The sequence below is a fragment of the Porites lutea genome, chromosome 14 (assembly GCF_958299795.1).
Source record: "Porites lutea chromosome 14, jaPorLute2.1, whole genome shotgun sequence".
NCBI lineage: Eukaryota > Metazoa > Cnidaria > Anthozoa > Scleractinia > Poritidae > Porites > Porites lutea.
This window is the reverse complement of record NC_133214.1, coordinates 9,680,022-9,706,175: the sequence shown is the minus strand read 5'-3', so window position 1 is coordinate 9,706,175 and position 26,154 is coordinate 9,680,022. Positions and strand designations below refer to the sequence as shown.

General features: G+C 38.3%; 1 protein-coding gene across 1 annotated transcript; it reads right to left on the bottom strand.

The window, feature by feature from the left end:
* Window positions 1-3,854: 3,854 nt before the first annotated feature.
* LOC140924319 (uncharacterized) lies at window positions 3,855-25,862 on the bottom strand. The gene is made up of 14 exons (XM_073374349.1): window positions 25,615-25,862; window positions 24,443-24,546; window positions 21,178-22,185; window positions 19,112-19,686; window positions 17,926-18,150; window positions 15,085-15,271; window positions 14,035-14,322; window positions 11,035-11,079; window positions 10,580-10,612; window positions 9,099-9,203; window positions 7,236-7,286; window positions 6,727-6,756; window positions 5,603-5,893; window positions 3,855-4,807 (listed from the first exon to the last, which is right to left on the bottom strand). The coding sequence occupies exons 2-14, from the start codon at window positions 24,501-24,503 to the stop codon at window positions 4,734-4,736; spliced, it is 2,973 nt and encodes a 990-aa protein (XP_073230450.1). The 5' UTR covers window positions 24,504-24,546; window positions 25,615-25,862; the 3' UTR covers window positions 3,855-4,733.
* Window positions 25,863-26,154: the final 292 nt, after the last annotated feature.

The window sequence follows — 26,154 nt, the reverse complement described above, 5'->3', positions numbered from 1 at the left end:
TAGCAAAGATATTCATTCCATCATTTTTCGTATTTATATAGGACTGATGCAACGCAACAAGATGACGAGTCTGGGAGTGGAAGTAACCATCACTAGCTTAATTGCCTTCACTTATGATCACTGCGACAGAGGAAAACGTTACAATTAACATTCGACAATAGTTTAGGCCCTAACCTATTTATATGGGTAATGGCTATGTTTTTTAATCGCGTTTTTCAGCAGGAACAATTTGACCACTTTCTATGATTTTTGGCATCATTAATAAAGAATAGTGAAATTTGAAGAACATGTTATTTATTTTCTTGTAAGTATGAAAACCTTTGAGATATTAGCATATATTTAAATCTGCTTTTTTACGAAACATGCAAATGATAACTCCTACGACAGATTTTCCCCTAACTTCAGCAAATAAGCCTCTGAGCTTCTAGTTTTATACCTGCAAGTTTGAGGTCATGACCGATCGTTCCATACACTTCGCTGCACAAAATGCTGGTCAAATTTAACCTTAAAATGCTACGCTAACATTTTTTTTTTTACGAAAGTTGACGCACAAAAAGAACAAGAGTGCCGAAGGACTATCTGTTATCTGAAATGATATTCTTACCCAAAGCTTTTTATAACATAACAAAAGTAAAGCACGAGCTCTGATTGGTCAGTTAGCCATCTACCATTTGCAAGTTGGTGCACGCCAAGAAACTGAGCTAGCGCGGTAAAATTGAGGCAAATTCAGTAAATCCCCTCTCCTGTCCGTTAAAAATGCATCGATGAAATGTACAAATGAAACGGTGGAAATTGAAGAAAATAATTAGTTGTCGATTTGAAGAAAATTAAAGTCAAAAGATCAAGCGACAAATTTGTCCAGGAGATATTTATCACTGTCTTCTTCGCGGCTAGGAGCTCAAAAGAAAAACCGATTGAGCAAAGATTTAAGCTCGACATTTTAAGGTACATTTTATGTGTTTTAATAGAAGAGAACGTCTGTATGGAAATGAAAGTTTATCAGTTAGCATTGTGTTATTGTCGTTTACAATGTAAATCAAGTTGACGTTAAATTCAAGCAAATTTTTTAGGAAACGCGCTCAGATTGTATAGCTTTCATCGCATCGTGCTTAGCGTGCATACATAACTCGATAATCGCACGTTTCAAGTTAACCATTTCTTAATATTGCAAGAAACTGAGTAATCAGAAACGCAGACTGCGGAGTACTGTTTTCACTGACGCAAATAAGAACGTGACAACAATAGTCCCTTTGTTTCCTAACCCTGAAAACAATAGTCCACAGTCAGTCCGCAGTCTACATTTCATCTGTAGCACTACAAGAACAACTTCATTCTGAATGCGCTGTGAGATTAAAGAACTTCCATTTATCAAAGTTACTGTGTATTTGCCCTCTTCTTTTCGAAAAAGATCTAAAAAAAAAAAGCAAAATATAGCATCTACGGAGATCTCCTTCCAGTTTTTAGCACAGAAAGTTCCCGTTTTGAGGAGAAATAAAGCCACCAACTCCAGTACTTCGAACCATTCATTCTTCAGCTGCAATAAAAACCCTTGTATCTGTTAATCTATTCAATTTAGACGGGAAGTTTGCCACTTGGGGGTAAAGATGAATTAAAATTTGACGATCGTCTTATTCTTCCCATCATGCCAAACAGCAAACTGCCCTTGCGAATTTGATGACAACTCTAAAAAGTTTAAATAAACTACCAAGTACAAGCACAGGAAACCCAGGCTCCGTGATAGTACCACAGCACGGTTCCAGTAAAATTACGGTGTTTGTATGGGGTAAAAATACAATCCTAAAATTTGTAGGAAATACTAAATAAAGGTTAATGAAACTTACTCTGCAGTTAGTTGTTGTTTTCCTTAATGCTCAAACGAATTTTTCGTGATAATTTGCTCCAATTCACCCTCTATACAATATAATACACAAGTTAGGAGGCACGAGATGGCATCTCGGCCGCCATGCAACCATAAGGCTTAAAAGAAATTCACTTTTATCCCACAATTGATCACTACGGCACCACGACTCTTAAAATAATGTAATATTCATTGATGCTGTCAGTATGGTTTTGTCATTCTATTTGGTTATAGTGCAGAGCAAAAATAGAATCCAATCATTTCTAATGTCAAATGTCGCAGGGAATATTCTGCATTATTCAGTGAACTGACACCAGATCTTAGGCGGCCAAACGCGGCGGATTATTATAATCTCTAATACTCTCTTTACATAAGTACTTTAAGCAACGACTACGCATTTTTGTCAGGCCTCTGTTGTAAGTTCTACTCACCAGTTCTACTCACCAAGCCCAACCCAGCGTCCTCCTTCTACTTTTATAAAAGCTGACAGGGATATACAGCTCCATCACGTGCAAATATCGTGGTTTTTCGATAAATTCCAATTCGATTGTAGTGAAAATACTGCAAACAGATCCTGGTACGGGTAAACCTACAGTACTTCAAGTCGTGAAAATGATCGCCTCTGCCGCGTATGTCGTAGTTATAGTAACATGTACTGTCAACGCTATTATTTCACCAGCAGTGGTTGGAAATGCTCTGATTTTGATGGCAATTTGGAAGAACCAGTCACTCCGAACTACTTCTTACATTCTTCTTGGTGGATTGGCGATCACTGACCTTCTCACTGGGCTCATAGTACTGCCATTTCTAGTCGTTGTTGGCTTGTTAGCTTAATTGGTAGAGCGCTGCACCGGTATCGCAGAGGTCAAGGGTTCGAATCCCATACAAGCCTGAATTTGTTAATAATAATTTATTAATATTTACTTTATTTTTTTTTTCAGGCTTTCTTTTCGCAACTACAAAAGTTGCGTATATAACTGCGATGATCATTCTTCATTAAATTATTCACTCCGCAGTTCACATATATGATTTTCATATATTAACAACTTCATCATAAATATTCCGTTCCCACCAAAAACAAATTTACGCCAACCAACCCATAATTTTGGTCAACCAGCAGTCAGTCCACATTGCTAAGTACGAGAAATTTGTGATAGCAATTCTCTATAGTTTGAGATTCTTTGCTGTGTTATCTCTAATCTGCTGGTCACCGTCTTTCTCATTTTCATTTTCATTTACTTCAAACTTCAGAAAATTATCTGTTATTTAAACTTATTAAAAGAGAAAATTAAGTTTTTGGTCTGCGAACAGTAGAGGGACGACTCGAGTGTTCTTACTTGTGCGCGCTAATTTGCGCGTGCAATTATTCTTTACAAAAAAATGTCTTCTCCGAATAAGTACAGCAGCTTTCCTTCTAAACATACTTTCTCTCAGTACTGAGAGTTAAAACGTCTTCGAAATGAATTAAAAACAACAATTTTTTCTCACACTGAAGAAAGGTCATAAACCCGAAACGTTTGTGTTTTTTGAAAACATCTGACACTTTTTGATATTTCTTTACCAAGTATCACCTTATCAGCTATTCCAGTAGAAATTGGCGACGCTGGCGATCTGCTTTGAGCGCCCCCTATACTAACCACACTAGAACTGACTAACACGTTGAAAACGTTAAAATGAATATTGGCTTATGCTTCAGCTGTGCTTAATATATGGACATGTGACGCACTTGGGAAGCTTTGAGATCACTCAAAAGGCTAGGGGGACCTCCTCTCCTTCACTATACATAACCTAGGCTTAAACCAATTGTTAACTAGAGGACCACTAAAGTCTCGCTTCTCATGACCCCAGGGATTATTGGAGTTTCAACTTTTGTCCCCATTCTCTCTTTTGGAGATCATTATTTCTCCAACCCCTCCACTTTGGGTCAGTTACTGATATTTGGAAAAGGGAATTTCATCAAATGACATCATAAAGTGACACGGACTTACAAGGTTGTCTGATATACTTTATTTAATTATTTTTTTATTCACTAAAACAGATTTATAAATGTGTAAGAGATGGTATGAGCTTACAAAGTGAGAATACGGTACACGCAGGATAGATACACCATTACTGAGGCATGATGCAAGCATTACAAAAGGATCAACTGTCCCGTTGTACGTACGTGCATACTTGCGGTCTCGATTTATCGAGTTCCTTGCATGGGGAATCTGTTGTATGGTACACAAGGTCAAGCCCATACCTTGAAAAAACTTTGAAACTGCTAGATTGCTTTTGTTGTTGTTATTGTTGTTGTTGTGATCGTGGTTTTCCCTGGATCAAAGCTTCTATGTCATCCTAATCAAAGATTTTATGTTGGTAATGCACTGTTTTCGTATAAGCGAATTGCACATACCGATATTGTCTCCCCAATACTACACGAACGGAAGAGTAAAATGCAGTATACTCACTATGTATTTAACTGGCCTTCCTGTAGCCTACTAGGTACTCTTGGCGACGTCTTGGGAGCCTATGGTAAATATATCTGGGTGAACGATATACCCGTGAATTTCGATTCCGCAAATCTTTTGATAGTGTTTTATTCATTGCCATCGTTGAATGACACTTCTCGATTATTTTTCAGTGCAAAAGCTGCAACTACATCTAAATTTAAGTAGATTCATCGATATCCCCAATGCCGGTGGATAGCGTGCTCAGTACATTTAACTTGTTTCTCAGATGAGCCACATTAACGAACCAAAACAAAGAAGCTGGAACGAGTGATAGTGTTGTGTTTCGTTCTCATGGTTTATGACAGAACAGTCTGCATCTGCGTATAGCATACCATGAACCGACTCTGTAAGCCTTCACTTTTTCTCTTTACTGACTATAGCAGTTAATGTTTTCTACCCAGTGGAGAGTTTACGCTTTTCAAGCGAGGAATTCCACCTCGACGGGATGGTGTATGTTCTGGAAACAAATATGAAAAACAAAGTTATTTTCACTGAGTTGATGCCAAAATGAAAATGAACCTTTATACCATAAATTTGACTATAAGCAGTAATTAAAGAGGCAATGGTTTCAGACGTAACTCGTCGGGATTGCCGCCCTTCCCAATTTAAAGATAAAAAGAGCACGATTCTCCAGACCACAATGTAACCCCCGGTCGGTTGTTAACTTATCACTCGTTTCTTTGTGATTTTACCGCAGGTTCGAAATTAAGTCAATCCCTCGTGAAGTCGCGGTTTCGATTCCCGGGGCCAGACCCATACTCAGGGTCTTAAAATAACTGAGAAATGAAGGTACTCCCTTTGCACTGCAAGCGGCTAGTCCTTCCGTGGCTCGGATGACCACGAAAAATGGCGGTTCCGTCTCCGGTAGGAGAGGTAAAAATAGTGTCCCCAATTAGTAATTTCGTGCTAAATACGTTGACACTCAAATAATGTGCATTTTGGAGCCACGTCATACACAATACCCATAATATGGGTTATTGGCCAAGCTTGTTAAATCAAGATTGCTAGATGCTGACCGTCTCCGTCCGTCAATAACAATGCTAAAAAAAAAAAAACGATCCTGAATATCCAGTCATCTTGACCGAACAAGCTTGGCCAATAAAAGATGATTATATGATAAAAAAGACTTCTTTTTCTTAGGGGTCAATGCCGGAAATCCCTAGCGGGCAAGGTACAGCCATTCTGTCCGGTCGGGTAGCCAATCAGAACACAGGATTCGCTTTATCCTGTCCACACATAACAAATAACTTACTTGTGAACTTATAAACCTCCATACTCCAGGGACCTCCTCGTCCATCCGCCTGACACGCGCTAGAGGCCCCATACATGTTGTATGTCTGTAGAATATCCTTCCCACCTAAACATTGACCACCATTTTCTAAGGCAAAGGCTGGAAATCCTTGAACTCTGGCTATTGTGGCGCATTTCTTTATCGGAAGTTTTCGGGCTTTGTAATCGTTTCCATCCAACATTGGAAATATTCCCTCCAGGCTTGGTAAAGCCCTCTCAGGCTGGTCTCTCCAGCAACCGATACTAAAATAACCTGGCAAGAAAAAAAGATGCTCAGCTTTATTTTGACTAAAAGCTTTAAGTAATCGGTTGTTCGACTGTTTTACGACAAAATACTGAGTATATCTGAAAATTTTTGCAAAGTTCACCCATTTTGGGATTTTTACAGTGGAAGCTTCTTTCTGGATTAGCTTACGAGTAAATTGCACTTTAAAGAAATATACATGGCGGACACACTTTTTCCTCCTGCTTTCAGATAACGATACACTGCTACAAGTACCTGAAAAATCGTTTACTTAGATATCAAAGGCTGTGCCTCAACAACCACACCGAAAGCATATATACTTTTGATCTTTAGAAAAGATGTTAGTTTGAGGATAAATTTAACTTTACACGTAGCTCGTCAAATTTGACCCTAAACTAACAGAAATTAAAGGTGGTCGAGCAGTTCACACCCAGAACTCAAGTACTAACGTTGTGTTATTTCCCCACATTTGAAACTTTGCTTGACATATTCGCCCTTCACCTGCAGTACAGCGAACACCGCTGAGGGTTACCCTGCCATGTCATCGCATCCCATCCAGAGAGTGTGGTAATATTCTTGGGTGTTTTATCTTAAAGAATTCGGGTTCAGCTCCGTCGAGTGGACCTTTCTGCCAATGTGCGCCTTAACGTTTACCAATAGAAATAGCCCTTAAACTGACTTCGTTTAATGTTTTATAACCCAGTTTCCATACTCATAAAAAAATACAACCCTGGTGATGCCCATTATTCCATTATTTCACAGACATTTGTCACACAAAATACTACAGAATAACTATATCTTATTGCAAGTTAAAAGTGTTGAAAATTATGCTCGATACTGACCTGGAGGGTGAAAAATTCTTCTTGATCCATCTGTCAGAGATAAACAAGCCTTTGTTACGATTCTAGGTCCCTTCTTAGCTACAATTACCATGTAGGGCTATAGCTTTAATCTGAACTGTCCCAGAGCTGCTTCGTTCTAGAACATCCTTTTGATTGAAAGTTTCTCCAATAACATTATAAGTTGGAGCTTCCTTTGTGCTTCGACATAAAGATATTTTTTTAGCAGTATTTAATTTTTGCCATGAGGAGTTACAACCGAAAATAAAATGCCGTCCTTGTGTCCTAGTTAACTGCTGCAGTTTGCGGTCGGATTCGCTCTCTGTATTGTGACCAAATCCTTATTTTCAGACAACTGTATAATTATAGCGTACCTTTTTTTTGGTGGGGGGGGGGGGAGGGGGGTAGAGCGGGGGTGGTCGGATTTCTTTATACTTTTTCAAACCCCCAAAAACCAAGTGCCACGAGAATGTTTTAACGTGTATAGGTATAAAGGGAAAGTATTCTCTTACTGAGTGGTCGAGAGGGATGGAATTTCCTATCTCTTGAATTATCCACAGGCGCTGAAATATAATAGAAAATTCCTTTTATCAATTCCAAGACAAAAAGAAGATCACCCTGGGTATGGAATTTATCTAAAAAAAACAGTATTCTTAAAACTATTGTTTATTTTAATTTGTTGACCTTAGTTTTTTAGCCGGATAGCCATCATTTTGCATCGGTTTATTGGACCTCACTGGGATATCTTTGGTCAACTTCTTTAATGGAACTTTTTTAAGCATTTTCTCAGTTTGAAATTACTTGCTTATAAATCAGTGATATCAGTAACTTCTCAGTAATACAAACTTCGAAGCGCTTGATCAACCTTTAGTTAGGTTTTTTAGCCTGTGGTTTTTATTTCCTTCTCTATCTATTTTACCTTTTGATCAAAACGTTTTTCCGGGTAAACGGAGAACTGCGAAGCAAATTTACCTTTCGTAAACGGTCGCTGCCATTTTTAACAAACAGATCGCAACCAATGATCGAACCCGGACCTTTCGTATCCTAATTTCTCTCCCTTACCACTACACTACAATACCGAGCCGCTTAAATTTGGGAAAAATGTAAGTATATAAACTAGCAAACGTTTTTTCTTACTGACACATCAGTAGCAGGCGACCCTACTAGCCCTTTCCAAAACTTTTAACGTAAATTCAACTTGGGCTTCAACGTCCTGCTTTCTTACTAAGACCAGTCACAAATGTATTATCCAGTGCCTTATTGTAAGTCATTATTCATTCGAAATATTTCCCCAATTTTGATTGGCTAAAAGCACACGCATAATTCACCATAACCAGTTACTGATGACCAAATTTGAAAGAATTTTGTGTTTAACACGGAAATGACGTCAAAAATGCAGCCCTCTACAGGTTAAGGCACCGTTAACCGAGGAGACCTGGGGACGAGGCTGAGTTGTTTTAGTTGTGAAAAAAATGGCGGACATTTCACTCGTTTCAAGAGTAAGAACTACAGTTGGAACTAGGCGAAATAATAACTAAAAACATAGCAAAAACAGCAAGAAGAAAACTCGGAGAGCGACATCTGCTATTTGGTAATATTTGCGGAGCTGGACAAACCTAGCCGTACAGTATCGAAGATGAATTTAACATCGATGCAGGTAAGCATGTTTCAGCTATATTTTTAAACTAGGAATTATTTTGAATGAATAATAAAGCAATTGATGAATTCGGCTTTCGTAGGATATGAAGAATTAAGCAGATCGAGGAGGGTGTTATCCACCACGGCCTTCGGCCTCCGTAGATAACACCCTCCTCGATCTGCTTAATTCTTCATATCCTACTCAGCCTCATTCATTAATTGCTCATTAATCCAGGGGATATATTACATCTATTATGAGTTCATGCCTATGTAGGCTTTGTTCCATCGACCGTTAAAAATAGAAACGACCGTTTATGAAAGGGAAACCGGCAACAGCGAACGAGCACCGGAAATAGGAAATTCCCGTTTCCCATTACATCATTGCATCGATTAAGAGAACAAGAGTCTTAAATTCAACACTTTTTGGGGCCCGATTATGTATTATCAGCCCTACTGCTAATTGGTTAAATCTGATAAATTTTAACTAATCAATCATGCGCCTTTGAAATTGGCGTAAATAGGCGATGCCGCAAGTTTTGAAGTACAACATTTTGCTCTTGATGGTTAAAACTTTCGTTACCGAAAAAAGTCTGCTACGACAACTTCAAATTGAAGAAATTTGCTGTCAAACCAGGATTTAGCAACTAAGGTAACAAAAATAAAGTTGGAAGCAGACCTTAGGACACTTAAGTGCTCTAATTACCTTTCTTGTAACGCGCGATATAAGTTAGATATACCTGGTAATATTTGTGCCAAGTTGTTCAGCTGAAGTGGATTAAGTAGGCGCTGGCCTCCTGGTGTTTTTATTACTTTTGGTCTTAAAGGTACACTCAAGTGTGGAGCTGCAAGTAAATTAAAACACATCTTTAACATGTGGAGATTTAGAGGTAGTGGACGCGGGCTGATTAGATTAAGCTAATTACGTTAACAACTGATCAACAGGCACAGAAAACCAAGCGATATATTTTCCCGCCATTTTTCACTTTTGCCGTTTGTCGTTGCTGTTTTCTGAACGTGAAGAAGTTGGTTTTCACGTTCTCAAAAGTACTTCAGTGAAAATTGGTTTGTTTATATACCGTTGTTGCACGTGTTAGGGATTGCGTGTTTCGATATAATGTTATAATAAAATGGTTTTGTGAGTGTGTTCGCACTATCCGATTACAGAAATCCCGACTGATGGCAGACGGCAACAGCAAGTGGCTGTAATTTTGGTCCTTACTGACTCTGTTATACTTAACAAAAGGGAAAGTTGTCTCTTTCCAGTACGGAATAATTCCAGCTACATTTTTAGAAAATGAGCACACAACAATTATAACTTTTTCATGGGATATTATTCCTTTTCCTTTTTGTTGTCAATTCTCCTCACGACGAACGTTTAAGTCGAAAGATATGAAAATGTCAAGTTATTTTAATTAGCTCTTACTTGGTCCAGCTTTAATACAAAAAAAACTATTCGGCAAAAAAGAGCGTCGATCTTATAACCTTTCTCAAATCCCTTTTTATCATTAGGTTTTCTTGATTAGATAATTTTCTGATGCCTACTTGGACTCATGCGATATCCATTCCTTCGTGGGGCAATTTGTGCCCCAAACACATGCATGCGGATGTCTGCTTTGGAACCTTCAGTAATAAGATTAGCAGTCAGTCAGTCTTGATGAATTCTTTTCCACCCGTATGGAAAGTAGTATATATCATGTTGCTGTATAGCGCACTTTTCCTTCTCCCTGCCAACACGATTTACTATTACAAAGATCCTGAACTAACTATTTTTGTTATTTTTAATCTAAAGAAAACGCAACATGTACCATGGCAACGTATTTCTTCCGGCGAATATGTTCGACGAGGGGAAGAGAAAAGGCTAAGTAGAGTCAATAAAGTGGGGGCTGTGAATTATTTCTTTTAATGAATAAACCGTGACAGTCTTGTCCGTTTCAGTTTTGTTGCTCATTTAGCAAAATTTCGGCGGGGAAACTCAGTTTTCGGAACAGCAAGCATTTTTGTCAGCGTAATTTTTTGCATCAAAAGATTCATGATGTTTTATTTTGTTAAAAAATTTATTGAAATTCAGTTAAGTTGATAAACTAACTTGATTTGTTTTGTGGCGAGAACCCTACCTTTATACAACTGTAGCTTTTTCTTAATTTTAACCTTTCTTTGAAAATAAGTATACCAGGTTGCTTAACTGATTTAACATTATGCCTAAAAACGTTTTACTTACTTGTACTTTGATTTGGAGATACTTCTACCGGTTCTGCAAATTAAGTGACAGTTGATTGAGAAAGAACGAAATTTTGTAAAGGTTGCGTTTAGAGATAATCAGAACATCGGGACCCAAAGTAGGTCTGTAAACCTGAATCCACTACAAGGTTATTTTCTCTTGTTTGTCGCACTCCCTGTGACACAACCTATAAACTGCATTGAACAAGAACTGGTCACCTCCTCGTGAAGCATAAGCTTTTGATTACTTCGCGGGATCGTTATCTAGTGATTATTAGGCCGTCGTCCCGGGAGCTTACAGCTCATTTCCCCTGTCCTGAGGATTTATTTCTTTATTTTTTTCACGTGTTTTCCAAATCCTTCTCACGTGGGAACGTCAAACTTCATTAATTGATAATGATTCCGCGACAGAAGATACAGGCAAGATCAAGGATACACTAATGCTATACTACTTACCTGGAATCTTAATTTTTAGTCCTGGATTCAGCCTATTCTGTTTAGCTGTGGAATTGAAATTTAAAAAAATAGCACCTTTGCGGACTCCTTGGTCATAACAATAGTACTAAGGTCTGTACAGCTAATATTATAATGACCAAGGGCTTTATGTATTTACCTGGAATTTCTATATCTTATCCTGGTTTCAGTGTATTTGGTGAGGCTTCCAGCAAGAAAAAAAGCGAAGTTGATGAAAATGGGGATGGTATTGGTAATGTTTATACTAAAATTAATAGTAATGCTAATAGGAATGGTGAGAGTAACGGGAACCACATTAGTGGTTAGAATGCTTATGAATTGCTGTTACTGACGATGACAATAATAATACCAGCGGTAATGTCGATGGGAATGCGAATGCTAAGTAAATGGTATTGTTATATTCCTAGACTTTCAGTCAACTAAATAGGGACTGCCATCATTTTGATTCTTGGTCACGTGGCGTTGAATAAAATCAAATGTATCCCGATCGTGATACATTAAGGATTGTTATATTTATAGACTTTCACTCAACTAAACAGGGACAGCCATTGGCTGATTCTTGGTCACGTGGCCTTGACTAAAATCAAATGTAACCCGATCGTGATACATCAAGCAATGTACCCCGCTCGGGATACATTACAGCACGTGATCAAAGCATGGTGGAAAGTGGCGTGACAGAAGGCGGGAAAAACACTACCAGTTTTCTTTTTCGTGAATGAACACAACAACATTCACAACCGAACACAAACATGAAGCCTCAAGCTAAAAAGCAATGATTTTCAAAGTTATCCCAGAAGAGAAGCAGCAGCTAGTGGAGGAAAAAGATGCAGATAATATAAGGAAAGTACTTTTTAAATCATTCATTCATTCAGTGGTTTTGAGAATTAAATTTGTGTTCTTAGAGCGGTTTTCACTTGACTGTCGAAAGGGATTGGTTTTGGTTTTGGTTTTGGTTTTACTACGCCCTTTGGTTGGCTAGTGTATTTACTTTGGTTTTGGTTTTACGACAGTCAAGTGAAAACCGCTCTATAAGCACCGAGTCGTACTGTTTTGATTCGCTCCCCTTATGCGTATCTTTTGCTGCTGTTGAAGTACGTTGAAGTGAAAGTCTACAAATATAACAAAACACTTAATGTCAGGTCCCTCGGGAAACCAGTTAGTTTTGTTTTCCCTCGAGTCCTGATGTTTCCCGGGACGAAACAAAACTAACTGTTTCCCTCGGGATCTGACATTAAGTGTATAATGTACCCCGCTCGGGCTACATTACAGCACGTGATCAAAGCATGGTGGAAAGTGGTGTGACTGAAGGCGGGAAAAAACATTGCCAGGTTTCTTTTTCGTGAATGCACACAACAACTTGAACACAAACACGAAGCCTCAAGCTAAAAAGCAACAATTTTTAAAGTCATCCCAGAAGAGAAACAGCAGCTAGTGGAGGAAAAAGATACAGATAATATAAGGAAAGTACTTAGTAAATGATTCATTCAGTGGTTTTAAGAATTAAATTTGTGTTGTTATAAGCACCGAGTCGACTGTTTTGGTTCGCTTCGGTTATTCGTTTGTTGCTGTTGAAGTCAAGTCTAGAAATATAACAAAACACTTAATGTCAGATCCCTTGGGAAACCAGTTAGTTTTGTTTTCCCTCGAGTCCTGGTGTTTTCCTCGACTTCGTCTCGGGAAACATCAGGACTCTCGGGAAGACAAAACTAACTGTTTCCCTCGGGATCGGACATTAAGTGTATATTAGCCATGGTATTGGCATTGCATATGCATTATTCCAACTAATGCTAATGCTAACGCCAATACGTTTGAATTAGTGTCACTGGTGATTGTAAAGATAATGGCAATCACAATAGAAACAGTTCGATGATAATACATACAAAGAAATGGCAATGTGCATATCATGGGAAAGGTATTGGCTTAAGTTGTCATGGTGCGATTATGATAATGGTTTCGGTTACGGCAGTGCCATTAGTAGAGAAAAATGCAATGGCGATAGAAATGGAAAAATCAGGTGTTAGTACGGGCATACATGTACATGCCCTTCAAAATTGTGTATAGCGGTGATTCTCTGAAACAAGTAGCATCGTGATAGGTATGGTTATGACTATGATTAGAGTACAGATGATAATCAGTATTACAAAAACAGCTGTAAAATAGAGCATATGGTAAACCCAGCCGATCAGAACACCAGAAGAGACTTTTTATCCCTCATATCGACGCTTGTGTTTCTAAACGTCTACAAAAAATTCACGAGAAAGAGAAACTGAACTGGTTGAGGTCATGGCCTAATAGACCTTGTCACGGTTTTCGACGCCATCTTGACAATTAAGTAGGCAAACGCGTGAGAAATTACAGTGTTTGTCAGTGAGAATCTAATGTAGAATAACTTCAGTAAAATGGCTGTTCTGAAAAAAAGTTTGACTTGTAAACTAAAGCTACAAAACAAAGGATTGTGCTAAAAATTTTGGGGGCGTACCTGTGCTTAAATTTCTTCAGAGGCTTGCTTTAGATTTTGCATATATTTGTCTGTAATTTTTCCCGGGACTTTCTTACACATAAATGTATAGAAAATTTTAAAAAGTGGTTCTGGGTCTTCTAGCGCATGTAACGCCCTCAATTTTTTCAGTAGAATCCTTAGGAATTAAGCTTTAGTTTACAATTCATATTTTTTTCAGAACAGCCGTTCTACGGAAATTATTCTACATTAGATTCTCATACAAATACTGTCAGTAATTTCTCACGCGTTTGCCTACTCGTCAAGATGGCGTCGAAAACCGTGACAAGGTCTATTAGGTAACCATGCGAGAGCAAAAATAACAAGTGGGGAAGAAGTAAACTAACCTCTTTTCAACTTCAGTGAATGTTTTAAAAAAATATATTTCCTTTCGAACTTAAATGGCATTCTCTCCCTTGTAAGAAGTAGAGTTTGTGAAATGAGCTTAAAACCTTTCACAGGGAGCTTAGAGTGTTACACAATACCTTTGTCTTTAATGTTTGTCATAAAATTCACTTCCTGTTCAGCCTGTTTTTCAAGTTCTGTGAGTGAATTTGTATCGTCCTGGATGGGCTCCTTCTTTTGAGCTTTCTGAGTTGTTGGAGCAGCCGGTTTAAGAGCAAGAGGCCTGGAACGAGTAGGGCCATTAGCGGCGGGTCCGGAGGTTGGTTTGTTTGACTCAATAAGGGCCAGCAAGTCCGTACCCAGGTCCTCCAGGCCACTTGTCTTTCCTGATTCAGGAACATTATGAATGAATATCAGTTTCTTGACACCTGTCGTTAAAAGGGATAAAATAAAAATTTATTTTAAACTTTAACATTTTATTGGTCTTTTAAAAATAAATTAGAATTAGGTAGTGTTTATCTTTGTACCATCTCTTTTTATCTTCTTTAATTAATTGGACAATATTATTTTGTGAGTGATAAGGTAGTGTCAATAAATAATAGTGGAAACGATTTTCCTTCGTGATAATGACACTTGAAGTTTTATTGTTGTTGTTGTTATTATTATTATTATTATTATTATTATTATTATTAAGGAAAGAAATAATGTAAATAGTGCTTTGACTGAATAGTGAAATTAATTGTAAATAGGATTTTTTTTTATAGTTAGCTTTGTTATCAATAAAAGATTTGGGTTATTTATTATTATTATTATCTTTATTGTCATTATCATTATTGTTGTTGGTGGCTTCTGCATGCTGCATTATAATCTCTAACCGTATAACTAAGGAAAGGTATTTTATCGCGCAGTCTCCGATAGTTTCTCACGACTTACAAAAAAAGGAATACAATGTAAACCAATTATGTAACCCTATTGTAATGATAAAACAGTAGCAAGCTAAAAATCAAGCAAATCGTTTATCTTATCACACAAATGTTCTCTCCTTGTCTAAAAACCAGTTAAAACTTCGGCCACCAATTCAGTCTAAAGATGAAGTCTTTAAAAAATCAAAACATTAAGAACGCGTGATAACAAATCATTTGTCTTTTTGTTTCGTTTTGCTTTGTTTTTTTTTTTTCAAATGAACCAACCTTTTCTTTTGTCAGCTTTAGCGGCCTCCACTTGAAGTTCCCTGATCGCCTGCTCAGTGGCTTTCTTCAGGTCTTTTAGTGTCTCCATTTCTGATTTTTCCGTTTCTTCCTCATCATCACTATATTTGTATTCAGTTTTTAATCTCCGCAATTTTTCTCGAAGCCTTCTAAGTTTCATTTTCAATTCCTTTGGAGAAATAGGATGTTTTTTTCTCAGGTTAAATGCCAGCATTGTATGCAAATTTTCTGACCCAATTCCCTCTCCAAAACAAAAGAGAACTTGCTCTCAGGCTTCCTCGCTAGCAGAGGTCTCTCACGGCCAGAGAAGAAGGAGAGGAAAGTGAGAGACCTTGGCCGGCTTTCGACGTGTTTCTTTCATGTAGTCACCGACCACATTTGTGGTAGACAGTTGCTGGTGCCCTGTTGAGACTAAACCTGAAAATTTCTGATCCCACAGTTGTTATCGCGCAAGCCGGTTCTGTAAGTTGTCTCGCATGTGACTAAAATGTTGCTGGTTGTTAAAGAAACGCCAGTACATGTATGTACACGCGTGATAGATAACACATTGGGGGGTCTGCAGAGATCTCTCTCTGTCTGTCATTTTCTCGTGCCGTGATGAGAGACCTTTCTGCTAGCAGGGAACTCTCAGGCTTAACGCAAATGATTTAGCAGTTCGAGTGAAGTCACACTTTAAAATTAAAAGGCTTTCAAAATGAAAGTCCTGTTTAAATAGAACTATACAAATAGGTAACCCTCTTTCAACAAATTTAAAACTCTTAAATTTAAAAGTTAAAACCTTAACATTGTAATCCAGCCCAGTTGTTCAAAGGCCGATTAGTGATTAACCCAGAGTTAAATTAACCTGGTTTCTTTTTTTTATGTTCAAAAGCATTTTCTCGGATAATTTTCTCTGTTATTTTTAGAACTTCCAATCATTAACTTGTAAACAAAAAGAATGAAAGCTAAAATGCTTTTTAAGCTTTCAAATCTGAATTTAAACCTCGCACTAACCCTGTTTTATCTTAACCCTTCAGGGAGGAAAAACGTTCTGCGCAAGATTCTGCGCATCCCTTATCGCAGGCTCACGGCGGGCTTTTCTGTGTGTTGACTGGCCGTGTCGACTGTCCTTTGTTTATCAAATGCACGAGGTGCGAACGTTTGCTCCATGTAGAGGTCTGTAAAGCCTTTTTATTCTTTTTTTTGTTGTTCTTGTTGTTTTTCGTCACTTGAAAATTACTTTGTATTCAGAACAACCAATGTTAAAGGAAGAACGGATCATTCCGTCAGTCTGAGGTGGAATAAACATTTTGAACATTTTCAAAGAGGAGAGTATTTTTCTGATAATTGTGCATTTGAGTTGTGAGTTGATTTTGTGTCCAGTGCTTCGCCTTCCATCGCCGGGCTGAATTAAAACCCGCTTGTATTCTGTTATTAGTAGTTTGATTTACCTTCATTCGATCCTTTTTCTGTTGCTCAAGTAATAATAGTCAGAGGTTTCATTTTTTTTTCATTTTTTATTTAATAGTTTTGTTTTCTTTCTGTACGCAAATTTTCCTTTTCACCCGCTGTGAAGTAGAGAACGACAACTGCCTGCAATGACTTCAAAACAGTTGTTTGCAAAACAAACCCTTATGTGCAGTTTTCTGTACTTTCGAATGATTTGGTGTGTTTAATTTGCTTGAATGAAGACCCTCGCATGGACCAGTTATTAAAAATGGCTAAATGGTGAATCACAGCTTGGCTGCGAAGCTTGCAACTGATATTTTGCTTTTAAGATCTTTAGGTAGGTTGTTTTCGTACAGAAAATTCATTTCTTCATTGCCATTGTCAGCCAAGAGCCTCTAGCCTTCTGTTTTTTTAAAGATAATTTGTTGTTTTGCAACCTTATCGAACATGATTGAAGCTTTTTTTAAAGTTCACTTAAGCTGAATTTTGTGCATGATGGAATTGTTCTTTGCTTGTCTCATCTCTTTGCGAGCTTAAAGTTTTTGCAACAATGTAACTTTAACTTTGTTTGAAGGAAATCTTACCTACGCGTAGCTAGGTTTTTGACAGGTGTGATGCATGTTTAACTTGACAACACGACAAAGCAAAATTTATCTGCGTGAAACGATCAAGTTTAAAAAACTATAGTTGCTTTGAAACCGATTCTTGGGAAAATTTTACAAGATAAAGATTGACCTATTTCTGCCCACATATCAACGCAATAACTAATCTATATTGAGGATTTTGTTTATGTTTTAGTGATCTGCGAAGCTACGAGTGTCTGATCGAGCGTGGGTTTTAAAATATCAGCTCGAGTGCGACGACAAAGTTAGGTGACTTCAAACACATTGTGGGCAAGTGTTAATTTTTTTGTTGTTTCTGTGTCCACAGCGGAGCTCCGGACCTTATATATCCAGGAACATCCTTATATGAACACATTTTGTGAATGCGTCTTGAAAAAAATCGGACCTATGCATGCACATTTCAAATACAACGCAAGGAAATTAATGTCGTTAAAGTCCGTTTTACTATGAGGTATTCTTCGAGAAAATTAAGTAATGAGAAGGTTATAACCACAGGTTGCAACGTTTGAAGACAAATTGCTTGTTCTTTCCGGGTTATGAGTGAAAACATTTTGCTTTTAGGCAAAAAAATATTTGAAATCCCGCCATTTTTTCAGATCCGGCCAGGGGATCTGGGCAAAAAAGTTCACGCATGCTCATTACGTTTTTCCTCCCTGAATCTTAACCCAGCTTTGAATAACTCGGCCCAGGAAATAGCCGGCACTCGACAGACTTTACAACGGTCGCGTTGGCTACCCGTAAAAAAATTAAATGCCGTTCCATTATATCTCACCTTAAGTTTTATCTGATGTTCTCTATGTGCTTTAAGTTGAACCTTCAATGCCATATCTGCTGGTGAGACGTCGGATGTCGGATAAGATGGTCGTTTTGGCTTGTCACTAGCGTGCGCATGCACAGTTTGTCCAGGTACGATAGGCGCAATGGCCAGTGGACGTTGCATGCCGAAACCTGTCATAGGCTGCTCGTCAGGGGAGTCAGACGGCTGTGCATCGTCTGCCTGATTAATAAACAATAAAACACACAAATCACTGCTTAGGAACTGTGAAAAACGTATCTAAATGTGAACTTTTTTGTGTCACTCGATTGGTATCTTAAAGGGGTCATGTTAGGCTATTTGCTATCTTTTAAAAAATGTCTTGGCATTCCTGAAGTGACTTCCAAAAATTACGGTCCCTTTTTTTTATCTAAGACTAAATTTAGGCATTGAAACTGTTTCCTGTCTGCTGTTGCTAAGTATGGTAAGGATGGACAAGGGTTAAATTGGCGAACGTATTAACGTTTTAATGCTATCCTTGCAAAAAAACAACAAAAAATGATTGAGGTTAGTGCTTCCTGATGAAATTTTGTTTCATATCTTCTCCAGGAGTATTTTAGGAATGGGTAAAGGCACTAAGTACTGCCTAGGCACAGTATTGACCCAAGACAGCAATATTCACGTGACATATATCCAAATACACAGGACAGAAAACCAAAAAACTGGATGCCTCATTCATAGTTGTCACTAGCCTTTACTGGGATAGTAACACGTTAGATTATTAGGTATTTAAACACATAACAGACACAAAGTAAAGATGAATTATTTGCGGGTGTTTTTCCTTGTAACCGATCGGCTATTTTAGGAAAAGGAAGGATTGTTCAGGCCATGTCTTAAAGCAGCGCTGAAACGATTTTTTAGAGTCACCTTAAAAATGCGCCTTTATAAAACTATAATATTGTACTTTCGTTACAGACCATATATAACGACATCAGAAATGTCTTCTGTCACTTGTTGCTGAACAATTTTTTTAGAATATAAATTTCTGTAGAGACAACCACCTTCCCCCCCCCCTTCCCCTTGCTCTGTGCATCAGCATATTTGACCAATTGACGATTCCATCACAGTTTTAAACTTAGCAGGGCTCTTTTAACGTAAAATAGACGTTTGTAGCCTCGCTGAGTGTTTGCTTTATTTCACTCACCTCTGTGTTAGTCATATCCTGTCCTCCCATAGTCCCTGCAGCATGCCCACCAATATGCATACCTCCCATGTGCATGCCATGTCCCATACCTCCCATCCCCATGGCTATTCCGGCACCTCCTATTCCCATTCCATTACCCACTCCTCCCATTCCATTACTCATTCCTCCCATTCCATTACCCATTCCTCCCATGCTATTGGTCATTCCTGTCATTCCATTACTCATTCCTGCCATTGCGTTTCCCATACCACCCATCTCGTTTCCCATGCTATTTTCCATCCCTCCGAGGTCTTGCATCTCATTATCCATTGCGTTTCCCATTCCATTTCCCTGCTTATTTCCCATTCCCCCAAGATTAATCCCGAGTGATCCAAGGTCAAGGTTTCCCATGTCCCCTTCCATGTTGTCGCTATTGTCGTTTACACGTGCCCCTCCACCTCCCATTCTCCCTCCACCAGCCCCAACCCCTCCTCCACCAGTGTTCATTATTTGCCCTATGAGCTGCTGCAGGGAGCTATCAGACAAGCTGTTGCCTCCACCAAGGTCATTTAATCCATCCATGCCAAGATCCATTGCTGTTTGAAAGCAATAACAAGTTTCAGTATTTAAAATGATGCCACCTTCCTGAAATTATACTTAAGATAGAAAGTTACTGAAACTTTTATGAAAGCGATGAAATTTGTAATGCTCAGAGTTGCCCCTAGATTGAGATACGTTGTCAAGTTCCAAATCCTTGAGTGCAAACTAATTAGTCATAGCATTTTTCAAAGGACGATACCCTTTAATGGACCTTTTAAGCTTGTCTGTTCATCGCAGACCATGTGACGTTACCCAAGAAAATTGATTCTTTTAAATGACTCGCTCCACACGAGCATAATTATGTGTGTGTAACGAATGAAAAGGGCAACTTCTCTTGAGAACATCACGTGGTCTTAACTAGGAAAATAATGACCTAAAAGCCAAAAGAGGATAAAGGAGACAGAGAAGGCATCCCCCATACCGGGACCCTATTCCATAGGTAATTCGTCTCGAGTTATTTTTAACACCACAACACCAACAACACCAAATCTCAAGGGGGATTTGACAACAGCCGTCATATAGCGCGAATGTGTTCCGCGTGGATGACCCACGCTCAGAGCCACGCGCCCTTCACGAATTAACGCAGAACAAAATAGTGGAAGATGCGGAGAGCGATATTGCTATTCGTCTTGTTGACGAGAACGACTAAAGAGAGATTTCTGCTAACGCTGTGTCAGGGAAACGAAAATATAAAAGAATCAGCCTTCCTCTCTTGTATAGAGCTAACAGTACAGCAGGGAAATCCTTAACACACTGAATATTCTCTCACGATCATTTATAATTTACAGTTTGAAGAGAGTAATTTCTGGTTTGATATTCATTCTTTTATTAGTCTTTTATTATTCAACAAAAATAACACTTGGCGTCCTACTTGCTTTATTGTACAAACGACCGGTTTCAAAAGACCGGCGAAATTTCTCATTTTATTAAGGCACTGAGGTTACGACAACTTCCAGTTAAACTGATTTCGTGGGTTGTCAAAGAGTCCAGCGATTTCCTTTTCCCAGGTGAGCGCCGACTCATTTCGCTTCAATATTCAGGAATGCTCTCGATCTCTTTACGCTTTCATTACCTTTGGCCCGACATGTTTTGCACGGCGTTTAGTCATGCGAAACCTCCACGAAACATCCACGCAGCGCGCGAGGTAACTTTATTCGGATTCTAAAAATATCTCGGGACGAATTACCTATGGAATAGGGTGTGTATGGGGGATGCCTTCTCTGTCCCCTTTATCCTCTCTTGCTAAAAGCTAAAAAGGTCTATTAGGGTGGTAAAAATCTATCATTATCATAATTATCATAATTTTTAGTAAGAACGACACATTGAAAACCACTTTGGTCTAGTCAGTAGAATGTATTGGTGCACAAGGTAGGGCCTACTTTGGCCTCGGATTTACCTTTCTTGCAATTCATCTGTTCTACTGTTCCGATTCATAAATTACTGCACAAAACGACCAAGGAGTTAATGAAAAAAATATGTGAACTTACATCCTCCAATTCCCTGTCTTCCTCCACCACCCACAGTAAGTTTCCCTTCCAAAGAGTTTTGCAGATTATTGTTCCCAGCATATTGTTGACTCTGTGCAGTTCCATCGAAAGAGTTAAGCCCGGCTAATCCAGTATTTGAATTCCTATTATTGTCCAAGATATCCAAATCACTGTTTTGGTATTGGTTTATGGAGTTTAAAGAATTTAAATCGGATGTTTCTCCTCCTCCAGCTAAATTCGATAAATAATTTACTCCCGTTTGGGATGTCAAGGAGCTAAGTCCTGCTGCAGAAAGGTCGCTTAATCCCAGAGAACTTTGGCTGTTGCTCGTACCGTAGTTTGTGCCAAAATTCTGCCGGGTATCTAAGACTCCCTCTGAACCCAAGGCATTTGTCCCGGTTGTAAGCATAGTTCCAATCCCAGCGCCGTAATTAGAGGCAAGACCAGTAGTCAGACCCGTCCCGTAACCCGTTCCGAGTCCCGCGCTATACGTGGCCGTTGGCGTCCCTGTTAACCCAAGTGCATAACCATTTCCAAGTCCTAAGCCACCCCAGTTTGCTACAATGAACTGTTTTTTCTTCTTTTTACTGTCTACTTGGTTTCTTGCCCAACGTGATTCTGGAGAAAGCGTTGCCTTTTTAATGGTGGGTCTAAGTCTGAACGATCTTCCCTTATGAGGAATACTCGTTTTCTTTGTTCTTTCATTTGACAAAGAAAACATGCTGTGTCTTAGTTGTGGTTTCCAATACAACCGAGATGCCGCGTTTTTATTATTGGCTAGAGATTTATGGGTATGGAAATCACCCTTCTTTGAGATACTTTTGAGATAGTTTTTATCCATGTAAGTTCCATGTGATGTCCAAGGAGAAACCCCATAACGACCCCAAGGATTAGCCTTTGGAAGTCTTTGTGTAACAGAATTATGCGGATAATATTGAATCTCGCTTTTGACCCTTGAAGATCTTTGGTAACTTGGACTTAGATACGGTCCATGTTGAGGTAGTGCAACTGCAAGAGAAAACATGAATGCGAATTTTAAATTCCTTTTTTTTAAATGAACACTTAGGGACCGTTCATTATTTGTCGCCCTGAGGGGGCGGAGGATTTTGGGGATCACACGATTTTCAAGAGAACAGAGATAATTGACAGGCACTAAGAGGGGACCAGGAAAAAAAAGGCGAAAATTATTTGAAGCGGTGGGATCAATTTATTACCTTTTCGATGATCTTGTTCAGACACGGACTAATATAATGAAATAGTCAGTGGTTGTGCGTATGTATTAAACGTGATGCTAAAAAGTGTTTAAGTTCTATAGTTTAAATGTCCACAAATTTCCATGTTTTAAATTCTTTAGAGTTATTGAAATGTATCCCCGTAGTAAGAACGTTCGATAAACGTGGCGGTATACCGTCATTACAAATTACAACAACGGAAGTAAGAAATATATACATGGTATAACAATAAATGATTAGAGTTAAGCTTGTAAAACTTTTGTTAGTTTTGATTGTATCAAACACCTTTCCAGCTACCTCTCCTGAGGTGAGTACTTTCGAGAAGCAAGTATGCACTATGTTGTGAATGCTTCTCCTTTTAGTTTTCACCTTTCTATTGTTCTCGATTGTCGATCTTTCCCATTGCGAGATGGAAACTTCCTTTTCAGGTTTATAAGGGTTGTCGCCAGCTTATTTGAGGCTTCTAGAAGTTTTTCGTGGAGCACCTTTACTCGTTTTTGAGCTTCCTGAAAATATTTCAGCTCGTCGAAGAGGGGTTTTGAGTATGGTCTTCCCTATAAAGGACTTTTCGCTTGCTTGTCGATGAATGACAACAAATATACCGAGGATTTCAAGGTGTCACTTTTAGTGGTCAAGAAGGACTCACACTTGACAACAATGAATTTTGTGATATTCTGACATACTCCCCACTTCTCGTTTCTCAGAAGGTTGTTTTCCCTATCTTTTATTTTTGTGTTTAACTGCCAGCGCATTTACTGTTATTCAAGGAGATACTGTTTGAATCCGGCTTGTTTGCTACAAATAGCAGATTCATAAATTCATAAATCTACCTAACAACACTGGTGTAAAACTTCAACTTATCGGTATGTGGGTTAGGAAGCAGAAATTGTTCCCATGACTCATTTTCTGGCGATGCCGTGTCGTTCCTCAGGACTTGTAGCTGTCCAGAGCGTTCAGTATATAGAATTGCGTGCTTTCGCTTCTTGGGAGCACTAACACTGGCTTTTTGTGTTGGCTGGGATAGAAGAGGGGGGATCATGAAATCTCCCACCGCCAATGCGGGGGATCAAAACCACACTGTATACTTTAAGGGGGGGTCATGTAAGTGCTCCGTTGTCTCAACCAATATCCTCCCCCTTCCCCTCCCCGGAATAAATAATGACCGGTCCCTATTTTCCGGTTTCTTCTGTTAAAGCATCATGTTGCCGTAGCAATGCCAGAAATTTTATAATCTTAAGCTTTCAACGGTGTGAGGGAATCAAATCTCGTGATTCAGTTACTGTACTGCATTTAGAGATTTATGTCATTTTAACCTTATTAATGACTCTTCTCTCTGGTCTCAGGAAAAATGACTTTACATTATATTATTATTGACTCGATAAAAATTCAAGCGACCGAAAAGTAACAAAACAAAATTATTCCATCCCACTTAAAAAGGGCCATTCCAAGTTCCAAAGACCCCTCATTCAGGTCAAATTGGTGTTAAATGGATAAGAATAAGAATAGCAATCATATCAAACACTGTGCACGCAGCCTCGTTTTGAAGAAAAAAGTTTGAGGTATCTCGGAAATGGCTTCGTTGATAGTGGAATTTGTGGGATCAGAAGAGGTATTTTCTTCTTAGCCATAAGATATATGGATAAGATATAAGACACTTAAATATCATGCGATCAGAAATCATGCTGTTATTGCCGCTTCTGTTCTTTCACTTTTCTTTCAAGATTAGCCATAGACCAAAATTCACCTCATCCTTTATAGTACTGTGTTTATGATTCCAAATTCATCCAAAGGGAATTACTTTCCGAAATAGCGAAGGCTGAACAAAAGTTGCTATGACTCTCGGGTTTCCATTATCGCCCTCCGTAGCAAAGGTTACTCCTTAGCATTTAAACTCAACACTGATGTTTGCTCGTGCGGGAGAGTAAACATCTCAACTAAAAAGTTTGCCTTTTTAAAAAATGTCAAACATGGCATCAATCGTGATACAATGCAAGATGTTTTCCCCAAACTTTTGAAGTAATGATTTGTTTTACCTGATCCACTTAGGGGCCATTCCACCAGTAGTAAGGACAAAAAGCCCAGTAAATTATTCATTACAGTCAATGACTCCTTGGCGTTCCCTCACATGCTTTATGCCCTAAAAATATTGACCGCATTGCGTTAGTTTCTAATTTTTCAATAGTCTAGTATTGAGTTGAGCTAACTAATTTCTATCAAGGACTCGAACATTTTTTTGTAGACCTAAAAAGAGTTAAACGGTTAATTGTTTTGTTTAAACGCGTCAACAAGTTGATACTAATTTTGCCGGTGGTACTTTTCAAGATTATAAAAACAAGTGAACGACAAAACTCAGCAATGTATGGACATATTTATGTATAAACATTATTAAGCTAAATAACGACACTTTTCTCTAAAAGTAATTTGATTAAATTTGGCTATTTTATGCCTGTTCAAACGACAAATTTCACCTAACGGACAGATACGAAAGAGCTGTTAAAATTTATTGGAACTTTAATCTAACGATATAAGAAAAAATACAAAATTGTTTATTGGCGCTAAAAAAAACAAAAGGCTCCCTTTTTTTTCTATTTCGTCGGTTGATGTCTTATATTTTGAATTTTTCTTCCGTTCAGTTGCCGCGCAAAATATCAATTTCAAAGTACTGGTAAAAGCAATGTACAATTGATTCATCGGGCGGTGCAAAGTAGATTCAACGTCTACATTTGACTTGCATTTTACTGCATACAATGCACTACCTCTATATTCATATTTGAACAAACTTTACAAAACATAGTGAAATGCTATGTTATAAAGCACAAATCAAACTTAATGTTCGGGTCGCGTACAAAGTCAATAGGACGATTAAGGATGCACAGGTCGTCCAAATAAATAAATATTCAACCCTTCCTTAGCACAACCCCAGCGACCAAAACATTTAAAACAAACACGCAGGAGTTGTTTATGTACAATAAGATACGAAGCAAAGGTTTAAATAACTCTTCAAGAGTAAGAGTTATAACAATTCTAACGGTAGCTAAGGAGAGAAAGGTGAGAAAAAAATAATCGAGCTGATAATTATGACATTTCTCTCTCACCCAAAATGTCGTAATTCGTAAACAAAGAGGAGTCATGTCCGACGACAAAACAACAAATTAAAGAAGATATGTTTTTTGTTTTCGTTATACAAAATTAAAAGTTTACCTACCATTTGTGGCTTTCTTCTAGACAAAACATTTCATGCCATAATAGAATCCGCCATTATCTTTCGCGACTTTTGATGCATGCGATAAACAAATTAAAGCCTCTGACGGTGGGCTCCAAATTTGGACATAGCAATTATCTGATGCTTGATTTCGAGAATTACCTCAGTAGGGAATGGAGTGTAAGGCGGTTGGGCGGCGCTTAAACTTTAAATCACTTGTCTCGTTGACAGAATTTTAGCACAATCATCTCGGTGGGAACTCCTACATGAAACGTAAAAAGGTGGAAAAATCTTTTGAGTAAAACACCCGTTCACACCAGTTTTGACCGGTGGTGTTTTCGCATGAATCGCTCTCGCAAAGAAGTATACTGCGATATAGTTGCCAAACTATGTAACAAACTATGTAACTCTATTGGTATATTTGACAATTTCCTATCATATTTATCAATGCATGTGTTCTCTCTAAGAAGTATGTTATTACAAAATCGGTTTTAAAAAACATCAGTAATGTTAACTCTGCTACAGTGCAAAGTTTCTGCCAAG